The sequence below is a fragment of the Salvelinus fontinalis genome, unplaced genomic scaffold (assembly GCF_029448725.1).
Source record: "Salvelinus fontinalis isolate EN_2023a unplaced genomic scaffold, ASM2944872v1 scaffold_0196, whole genome shotgun sequence".
Classification (NCBI taxonomy): Eukaryota; Metazoa; Chordata; class Actinopteri; order Salmoniformes; family Salmonidae; genus Salvelinus; species Salvelinus fontinalis.
In genome coordinates, this window is record NW_026600405.1 from 178969 (window position 1) to 189831 (window position 10863).

At 42.3% G+C, this 10863-nt stretch overlaps 1 protein-coding gene across 3 annotated transcripts in view; it reads right to left on the reverse strand.

Annotated features, from left to right (window-relative positions):
• LOC129844343 (transcription factor MafG-like) overlaps nt 1-10863 on the reverse strand; it is a 101723-nt gene that overhangs the window by 10353 nt on the left and 80507 nt on the right. For 2 of the 3 annotated variants that reach the window (XM_055912652.1, XM_055912651.1), the window contains exon 2: nt 6903-6956. The exons of the other annotated variant lie outside the window; for it this stretch is intronic. In XM_055912652.1, the coding sequence (XP_055768627.1) occupies nt 6903-6947 (45 nt within the window). In that variant the 5' untranslated portion in view covers nt 6948-6956. The remainder of the gene's footprint in view (nt 1-6902; nt 6957-10863) is intronic. 3 annotated transcript variants of the gene reach the window in all.

A 10863-nucleotide genomic window follows, 5' to 3' on the forward strand; every position in this document is an offset into this window, starting at 1 on the left:
ACACACACACACACACACACACACACACACACACACACACACACACACACACACACACACACACACACACACACACACACACACACACACACACACACACACACACACACACACACACACACACACACACACACAGACACAGACACAAAATCAGTCTTGCTGAAACATCAAAATATGGTAGAAGAAAATGTAACACAGTGAGGTCAGAAATCAGGAGGTAAATGTAACACAGTGAGGTCAGAAATCAGGAGGAAAATGTAATACAGTGAGGTCAGAAATCAGGAGGAAAATGTAACACAGTGAGGTCAGAAATCAGAAGGAAAATGTAACACAGTGAGGTCAGAAATCAGGAGGAAAATGTAATACAGTGAGGTCAGAAATCAGGAGGAAAATGTAACACAGTGAGGTCAGAAATCAGGAGGAAAATGTAACACAGTGAGGTCAGAAATCAGGAGGAAAATGTAACACAGTGAGGTCAGAAATCAGGAGGAAAATGTAACAGTACGGTCAGAAATCAGAAGGAAAATGTAACACAGTGAGGTCAGAAATCAGGAGGAAAATGTAACAGTACGGTCAGAAATCAGAAGGAAAATGTAACACAGTGAGGTCAGAAATCAGAAGGAAAATGTTACACAGTGAAGTCAGAAATCAGAAGAAAAATATAACAGTGAGGTCAGAAATTAGGAGGTAAATGTAACACAGTGAGGTCAGAAATCAGGAGGAAAATGTAACAGTAAGGTCAGAAATCAGGAGGAAAATGTAACACAGTGAGGTCAGAAATCAGTAGGAAAATGTAACACAGTGAGGTCAGAAATCAGTAGGAAAATGTAACAGTGAGGTTAGAAATCAGGAGGAAAATGACAGTTCACATTAGATTCCTTAATGATACCAGTAGATTGACAGCTATACAATGCCAACTGCCAAGCAATAAGGATTGTGCGTGTGTGCTTCCTGCTTACAAGCAAAAACTCCAGTACCAGTGACGCTGGTAGTTCCTCAATACGGACGTTGTCCAATGAAGCAGATGCTAATCTAAAGGACTGTTTCGCTAGCACAGACTGGAATATGTTCTGGGATTCATCCAATAACATTTAGGAGTTTACCACATCAGTCACCGGCTTCATTAACTTCCCTAGGGTAGGGGGCAGCATTCGGAATTTTGGATGAAAAGCATGCCCAAATTAAACTGCCAGCTACTCATCCCCAGAAGATAAGATATGCATATTATTAGTAGATTTGGATAGAAAACACTCTGGAATTTCTAAAACTGTTTGAATCGTGTCTGTGAGTATAACAGAACTTATTTAGCAGGCGAAACCCAGAGGACAAACCATTCAGATTTTTTTTTTGTGGAGTTCACTCTCTTTTCAATGAGTTTTCATTGGGAAACCAGATTTCTAAGGGGACCTGCTTGCAGCTCCTACCGCTTCCACTGGATGTCAACAGTCTTTAGAAATTAGTTGAGGTTATTCCTTTGTGTAATGAAGAAGTACGGCCATCTTGAAGGAGAGTCACTCGAAGTGTCCTGTTTGTTAGAGGCGCATGACCAGAAAGCTAGCTATAGTTAGTTTTAATCCTGTATTGAACACAGATCATCCCGTCTTCAATTTTATCGATTATTAACGTAAAAAAATACCTAAAGTTGTATTACAAAAGTAGTTTGACATTTTTTGGCAAAGTTTACAGGTAACCTTTGAGATATTTTGTAGTCACGTTTGAGCAAGTTGGAACCGGTTTTTTTCTGGATCAAACGCGCCAAATAAATGGACATTTTGGATATATATCGACGGAATTAATCGAACAAAAGGACCATTTGTGATGTTTATGGGACATATTGGAGTGCCAACAACAGAAGCTCGTCAAAGGTAAGGCATGAATTATATTTTTATTTCTGCGTTTTGTGTCGCGCCTGCAGGGTTGAAATATGCTTCTCTGTCTTTGTTTACTATTGTGCTATCCTCAGATAATAGCATCGTTTGCTTTCGCCGAAAAGCCTATTTGAATTCTGACATGTTGGCTGGATTCACAACCAGTGTAGCTTTAATTTGGTATGTTTCATGTGTGATTTATTGAAAGTTTGATTTTTATAGTAATTTTCATAGTAATTCATTTGAATTTGGCGCTCTGCATTTTCTCTGGCTTTTTGCCAAGTGAGACAGTAGCGTCCCGCCTAAACTCAGATTTTTGGATATAAATATGAACTTTACCGAACAAAACATACATGTATTGTGTAACATGAAGTCCTATGAGTGTCATCTGATGAAGATCATCAAAGGTTAGTGATTAATTTTATCTCTATTTCTGCTTTTTGTTACTCATCTCTTTGGCTGGAAAAATGTCTTTTTCTGTGACTTGGCTCATACATAACAATCGTTTGGTGTGCTTTCGTCGTAAAACCTTTTTGAAATCGGACACTTTGGCTGGATTTACAACAAGTATATCTTTAAAATTGTGTAAAATACTTGTATGTTTGAGGAATTCAAATTATGGGATTTCTGTTGTTTTGAATTTGGCGCCCTGCAGTTTCACTGGCTGTTGACGAGGTGGGACGCTACCGTCCCACATACCCTAGAGAAGTTAATACAGAGCTAAAGGCTAGAGCTGCCGCTTTCAAGGAGTAGGACACTAATCCAGACACTTATCATAAATCCTGCTATGACCTCCGACAAGCCATCAAACAGGCAATACAGAACTAAGATCGAATCCTACTCCGCCGGCTCTGACACTCGACAGATGTGGCAGGGCTTGCAAACTATCACAGATTACAAAGGGAAGCCCAGTGACGCTAGCCTACCAGACGAGTTAAATACCTTCTATGCTCGCTTTGAGGCAAGCAACCCTGAACCATGCATGAGAACACCAGCTGTTCTGGATGACTGTGTGATCTCGCTCTCCATAGCCGATATGAGTAAAACCTTTAAACAGGTTAACATTAACAAGGCCAGATAGAATAACAGAACACGTGCTCGGAGCATGCACTGACTAGCTGGCAAGTGTCAAGAATGGCAAGATGACCTGCCAAATTACTATCGCCCCGTAGCACTCACATCTATAGCATGAAATGTTCTGAAAGGTTGGTCATGGCTCACATCAACACCATCATCCCAGAGACTCTAGACCCACACCAATTCGCATATCGCCCCAACAGATCCCCAGATGACAATCTCTATCACACTCCACCCAGCCCTCACCCACCTGGACAACAATAATACCTACGTGAGAAAGCTGTTTATTGACTACAGCTCAGCGTTCACCATAGTCCCTTCCAAGCTCATCACCATAGTCCCCTCCAAGCTCATTACCAAGCTCAGGACCCTGGGACTGAACACCTCCCTCTGCAACTGGTTCCTGGACTTCCTGAAGGACCGCCCCCAGGTGTTGAAGGTAGGCAACAACACTTGCGCCACGCTGACCATCAACACGATGGCCTCTCAGGGGTGTGTGCTTAGTCCCCTGCTGCACGACTGCGTGGACGCGCACAACTCCAACACCATCATCAAGTTACCTGATGACACAACGGTGGTAGGACTGATCACCAATGACGATGAGGCACCATATAGGGAGGAGGTCAGGGACCTGGCAGTGTGGTGCCACGACAACAACCTCTCCCTCACTGTCAACAAGGCAAAGGATGTGATTGTGGGCTATAGGAAACAGAGAGGTGAGCTAGCCCCCATCCACAGCGAGTTCAGAGATACAAGTTCCTCTGTGTCCACATCACTAAGGAGTTAACATGGTCCATAGACACACCTACACAGCTGTGAAGAGGGCACAAACTATATGTACACAGCTATCATAATTACCTTGTACCCCTGCACATTGACTCAGTACTGGTACTCATTATTATTATTACGTTATTCATTGTGTATTTATTCCTCGTGTCACTATTTCAATATATATAAATATAAAAAAAATATTATTTCATATTTTTATCTTTCTCTGCATTGTTGGAAAATAAAATATACATTTCACTGTTAGTCTGTTGTTTACCAAGCATGTGACAAATAACATTTCACTGTTAGTCTGTTGTTTACCAAGCATGTGACAAATAACAATTCACTGTTAGTCTGTTGTTTACCAAGAATGTGACAAATAACATTTCATTTGATTTTGTGCGTGTGTGTGTGTGTGTGTGTGTGTGTGTGTGTGTGTGTGTGTGTGTGTGTGTGTGTGTGTGTGTGTGTGTGTGTGTGTGTGTGTGTGTGTGTGTGTGTGTGTGTGTGTGTGTTAAAAAACATTTTTTTTAAGTGTATTTCTTTTTGGGGTTGGATCAGCTTTAACATTGCGGATAGATTGTTGCTTCCATCAATGTAATTGTCTGCATCATTTCCAATCCTCCATATATTTTTGGGGTAAATATACACTACCGTTCAAAAGTTTGGGGTCACTTAGAAATGTCCTTGTTTTTGAAAGAAAAGCACATTTCTTGTCCATTAAAATAACGTCAAATTGATCAGAAATACAGTGTAGACATTGTTAATGTTGTAAATGACTATTGTAGCTGGAAACGGCAATTTTTTTTATGGAATATCTACATAGGCGTACAGAGGCCATTATCAGCAACCATCACTCCTGTGTTCCAATGGCACATTGTGTTAGCTAATCCAAGTTTATCATTTTAAAAGGCTAATTGATCATTAGAAAACCCTTTTGCAATTCTCTTAGTACAGCTGAAAACTGTTGTTCTGATTAAAGAAGCAATAAAAATGGCCTTCTTTAGACTAGTTGAGTATCTGGAGCATCAGCATTTGTGGGTTCGATTACAGGCTCAAAATGGCCAGAAACAAAGAACTTTCTTCTGAAACTCGTCAGTCTATTCTTGTTCTGAGAAATGACGGCTGTTCCATGCGAGAAATTGCCAAGAAACTGAAGATCTCGTACAACGCTGTGTACTACTCCCTTCACAGAACAGCGCAAACTGGCTCTAACCAGAACAGAAAGAGGAGTGGGAGGCCACGGTGCACAACTGAGCAAGAGGACAAGTACATTAGAGTGTCTAGTTTGAGAAACAGACGCCTCACAAGTCCTCAACTGGCAGCTTCATTAAATAGTACCCGCAAAACACCAGTCTCAACGTCAACAGTGAAGAGGCGACTCCGGGAAGCTTCTAGGCAACTGTGCTATTTCACATAAGTTCTGAACCTATATACAATTTACAGACCCCGTAAGTTTTACCTTTGTTATCTTGTTGTTATTAGTCCCAACCTCCAGCTCCATTCAACCTCTCCCATCTATTTGTTAACACCATCCATATTGGATTTCTATTGGCCATATATTTCTCTACTGTGATGTGATGCTTAACAAAAACACTGAACCTTTCTATTCTCATGGTTTCTACAGATTGTAAATTAAAGATAAACATTATTGCTAAAATAATTATTACATTATTGATCGATTGACTATGACTTTTCAAATCACCCAGTATTGCTCTCTGCAGCGTTAGTTCTAGGTAAATGTTGCAATTCTTCAGCCATTCCTGAACCTGTGACCAAAAACGAGCTACATATGGACAGTACCAAAATAAATGATCTAATGACTCTGCCTCCTCGCAGCAGAATCTGCAGAGCTGGGAAGATTGTATCCCCCATATATATATATATATAACATTCTATTGGTTGCAAGAATTTTGTATTATAATTTCAGTTGAAAAATTGGAAGTTTTCAATCTGGCGTCGTTTTGCGTGTCAATTCATAGACCATGTGCATTGGAATCGGTACATTGAAAATCTCTTCCCAACTATTTTGCAGTTTATATGGCACAGCTGTCCATTTTTTGGTCCTTAAATGAAACCAGTATATATTTTTATTTATCACTATTTTCTTTAACCAATTTTGGTCTTTAATGCAGGACCGACAAAAGCTGACGGACTAATCTTGTTTGAGGGAGAATCGTTCGGCCTCCCACAACATTCACACAAACACCTCCTTAGAAAGAGGCACCTTGCTAACTGGAGTCACACACACACACACACACACACACACACACACACACACACACACACACACACACACACACACACACACACACACACACACACACACACACACACACACACACACACACACACACACAACCCCCCTAAATAACCGTATTATAGACTACTTTTGTGGCCTGTGTGTGTGTGTGTGTGTGTGTGTGTGTGTGTGTGTGTGTGTGTGTGTGTGTGTGTGTGTGTGTGTGTGTGTGTGTGTGTGTGTGTGTGTGTGTGCGAGCGTGTGGTGTGTGTATAAATAAACTTGCACAGAGAGAAGGTGGGTTTATAATTGCAGGAAATTAGCTGTAAAACTGCACATTTTTCTCTCTGCCCCATGGCAAAATCTGTAAAATTGCAGCAAACTTGCTTTAAAACGGCTAAATGTTTTCTACGCTCTTTGGCAAAATGTGCAGAATTGCAGGAAATTAACATGAAAACTTATTTTTGTCATCTTCGCTGTCACAAGGGGGGCTGGATGTGGGTACACAGACCCAAGATCCACTGTGGCCCCTCATGATGAATTCCGTTTTTTGTGGCCCCCACCTCCATCAAAGTTGCTGCCCTACATAGTGCACTACTTTTGACCAGGGCCCATCAAAATTAGTGTACTATACAGGAAATAGGGTGCCACTTAGTAAGCAGCCAATAAATGAATCTGTCCTTATTCCCTGACTGTATAATCTGATGTAATCTAATATAATTTAATCCCCTACAGAACAACAGTCTGTTCAGTGGCTTTATCTGCTAATCTCTAATGCAGGTTGTGGATCCTGCTAAATGGCTCTGTGATGATTGTTATGGAGATAGAGAAGCAGAGAAAACACAGGAGAGAGAGAGAGCGAGAGAGCGAGAGCGAGAGCGAGAGAGAGAGAGAAAGAGAGAGAGAGTGAGAGAGAGAGAGAGGCATATCAAAAATAGACTAAAAACCTCAGAGCTCCACTCGTTTTTTAATCCCTTCTCTCGACCCTCCATCTCTCCTTCCTAGAAAAACAGAGAGAGCAGGTCTTATTGATCTAGGCAGTTTGAGGTGTGACGAGAGAGAGGTCAATCATTTAAGTTTAACGCTTCGCGTGCCGGCTAATTGTGAATTAGAAATCTGTTCAGTGATAATGGAGAGAGAGAAAGAGCGACAGAGAGAGAGAGAGAGTAGGGAAGTTATTAACTTGCAGCAGAGCGTGAAATAAGAAAGACAATAAGAAAATAGAGAGAGAAAACAAGAAGATGGAGAGAGAACAGAGGGTGTTGAGAGAGAGAGAAAACAAGAAGATGGAGAGAGAACAGAGGGTGTTGAGAGAGAGAGAAAACAAGAAGATTGAGAGAGAACAGAGGGTGTTGAGAGAGAGAGAAAACAAGAAGATGGAGAGAGAACAGAGAGAGTTAAGAGAGAAAACAAGAAGATGGAGAGAGAACAGAGGGTGTTGAGAGAGAGAGAAAACAAGAAGACGGAGAGAGAACAGAGGGTGTTGAGAGAGAAAACAAGAAGATGGAGAGAGAACAGAGGGTGTTGAGAGAGAGAGAAAACAAGAAGATGGAGAGAGAACAGAGGGTGTTGAGAGAGAGAGAAAACAAGAAGATGGAGAGAGAACAGAGGGTGTTGAGAGAGAGAGAAAACAAGAAGATGGAGAGAGAACAGAGAGAGTTAAGAGAGAAAACAAGAAGATGGAGAGAGAACAGAGGGTGTTGAGAGAGAGAAAACAAGAAGACGGAGAGAGAACAGAGGGTGTTGAGAGAGAAAACAAGAAGATGAAGAGAGAACAGAGGGTGTTGAGAGAGAAAACAAGAAGATGGAGAGAGAACAGAGGGTGTTGAGATTGAAAACAAGAAGATGGAGAGAGAACAGAGGGTGTTGAGAGAGAGAGAAAACAAGAAGATGGAGAGAGAACAGAGGGTGTTGAGAGAGAAAACAAGAAGATGGAGAGAGAACAGAGGGTGTTGAGAGAGAGAGAGAAAACAAGAAGATGGAGAGAGAACAGAGGGTGTTGAGAGAGAGAGAAAACAAGAAGATGGAGAGAGAACAGAGGGTGTTGAGAGAGAGAAAACAAGAAGATGGAGAGAGAACAGAGGGTGTTGAGAGAGAGAGAAAACAAGAAGATGGAGAGAGAACAGAGGGTGTTGAGAGAGAGAGAAAACAAGAAGATGGAGAGAGAACAGAGGGTGTTGAGAGAGAGAGAAAACAAGAAGATGGAGAGAGAACAGAGAGAGTTAAGAGAGAAAACAAGAAGATGGAGAGAGAACAGAGAGAGTTAAGAGAGAAAACAAGAAGATGGAGAGAGAACAGAGGGTGTTGAGAGAGAGAGAAAACAAGAAGATGGAGAGAGAACAGAGAGAGTTAAGAGAGAAAACAAGAAGATGGAGAGAGAACAGAGGGTGTTGAGAGAGAGAGAAAACAAGAAGATGGAGAGAGAACAGAGAGAGTTAAGAGAGAAAACAAGAAGATGGAGAGAGAACAGAGGGTGTTGAGAGAGAAAACAAGAAGATGGAGAGAGAACAGAGGGTGTTGAGAGAGAGAGAAAACAAGAAGATGGAGAGAGAACAGAGGGTGTTGAGAGAGAAAACAAGAAGATGGAGAGAGAACAGAGGGTGTTGAGAGAGAAAACAAGAAGATGGAGAGAGAACAGAGGGTGTTGAGAGAGAGAGAAAACAAGAAGATGGAGAGAGAACAGAGGGTGTTGAGAGAGAAAACAAGAAGATGGAGAGAGAACAGAGGGTGTTGAGAGAGAGAAAACAAGAAGATGGAGAGAGAACAGAGGGTGTTGAGAGAGAGAGAAAACAAGAAGATGGAGAGAGAACAGAGGGTGTTGAGAGAGAAAACAAGAAGATGGAGAGAGAACAGAGGGTGTTGAGAGAGAGAAAACAAGAAGATGGAGAGAGAACAGAGGGTGTTGAGAGAGAGAGAAAACAAGAAGATGGAGAGAGAACAGAGAGAGTTAAGAGAGAAAACAAGAAGATGGAGAGAGAACAGAGAGAGTAAAGAGAGAGTGAAAGAGATGAGAAAGGTGTAGGGAGGAGAGATGAGCAAAGAAAGAAAGAGGACACAAAAGAAATGACATTTTTCACTTTTCTGCAATACGGAAATAAAGTGTTGTGTGTCTGAGTAGTAGTCTGAGTGTGTGGTGATAAATTCCCAAACACCAGCACAAAATGTGCACCGTCAGGTGATCCAGGCTCCGGCACCTTTTCATTTTTTATTTAGTAAGGGCTTTTCACAGAGGAGAAAACCTTGTAGGTTAATTTAGTTCTCCCCAGCTAACAGGGCGAGAGTATGTACTGTGTGTGTGTGTGTGTGTGTGTGTGTGTGTGTGTGTGTGTGTGTGTGTGTGTGTGTGTGTGTGTGTGTGTGTGTGTGTGTGTGTGTGTGTGTGTGTGTGTGTGTGTGTGTGCGCGCACCTAGATGGGGTGGCAGGTAGCCTAGTGGTTAGAGTGTTGGGCCAGTAACCGAAAGGTTGCTAGATTGAATCCCTGAGCTGACAGGTAAAAATCAGTCGTTCTGCCTCTGAACAAGGCAGTTGTGTTCCTGGGCCGTCATTGAAAATAAGAATTTGTTCTTAACTGACTTGCCTAGTTAAATAAAGGTTAAATAAATTAAAAAAAATAGATACGTGGGGATTTAATCTTCATCATCATCATGGATAACATGAGGGAGTAAGAGATAATGATAGAAAGACAAAGAAAACGAAAGAGAGGTGAGGGGTAGAATAAATAAAACAGCATACCTGGGAACAGAGAGAAAGAGAGAGAGAGAGAGGGGGGCAGAGAGAGGGGGGAGGGAGAGAGGGGCAGAGAGAGAGGGGGGAGAGAGAGAGGGGCAGAGAGAGAGGGGGGGAGAGAGAGAGGGGGGCAGAGAGAGAACGAGGCAGAGTGAGAGAGGACAAGACTCCAGCCCACTTGTTGGCAGAGATCTCCTAGCTCCGTAGTGCTCCGAGGTAAAAGCAACAGTGTGTTAGAGTGTTTGCACGTGGAATCGATTGACGCAGGCACAGAGAGTGAAAACAACCTCTCTCTTTCAGTCATCACTGGAAGGGGATTCGTGTTTCAAACCCTCACTACAGTGTTTATTAAAGGACAGGTTACTTTCCTATTCTCTTCCGCCTATATTTAAAACCATTAGCTTTAAGGGAGGGGGTAGAGAATGCATCTCTTCAGTGTCAGAGTATATTTCCCATCATGAGAAGACAAGAGAGATGTTATGACTGTATAGTAAACATTCTCTCTATCCAGGAGGTGAAGACCCTGGGAAACTGTTGATTCTCATTGTACCGACATGGAGTATGTGTTGTGGTGTGTTTTGAGTGTGGTTTGAGTGTGTTTTGAGTGTGGTTTGAGTGTGCCAGTGGAGAATTGGGGTGGGGGTTCAGGGTGTGTGTATACGAATGAACTGTTGATTCTCAGAGAAGAGACACACCATCATCACCCACAGAGAAGTGTGTGTTGCTGTGTGTGTTTTAGTCTGGGGCTGTATTGGAGGCGTGGCGTTCCTTCTCTCCTTCTCTCCCTCTTTTCCTTTCTTCTTTCCTTCCTTCCCTGGTGTTGTTAAATGTGTTATAATACAGTAGTGAACTCATCACCACACTGCAGTTGAAAACTGCGGCAAGTTGAAAAACACAGAAAGATGATGCAATACAAAGACAACCCTGAGTCTCCTCTCACAGAGCCCAGCACTCTCTACTCTACCCTTCTCCTGAGTCTCCTCTCACAGAGCCCAGCACTCTCTACTCTACCCTTCTCCTGAGTCTCCTCTCACAGAGTCCAGCACTCTCTACTCTACCCTTCTCCTGAGTCTCCTCTCACAGAGCCCAGCACTCTCTACTCTACCCTTCTCCTGAGTCTCCTCTCACAGAGCCCAGGACTCTATACTCTACCCTTCTCCTGAGTCTCCTCTCACAGAGCC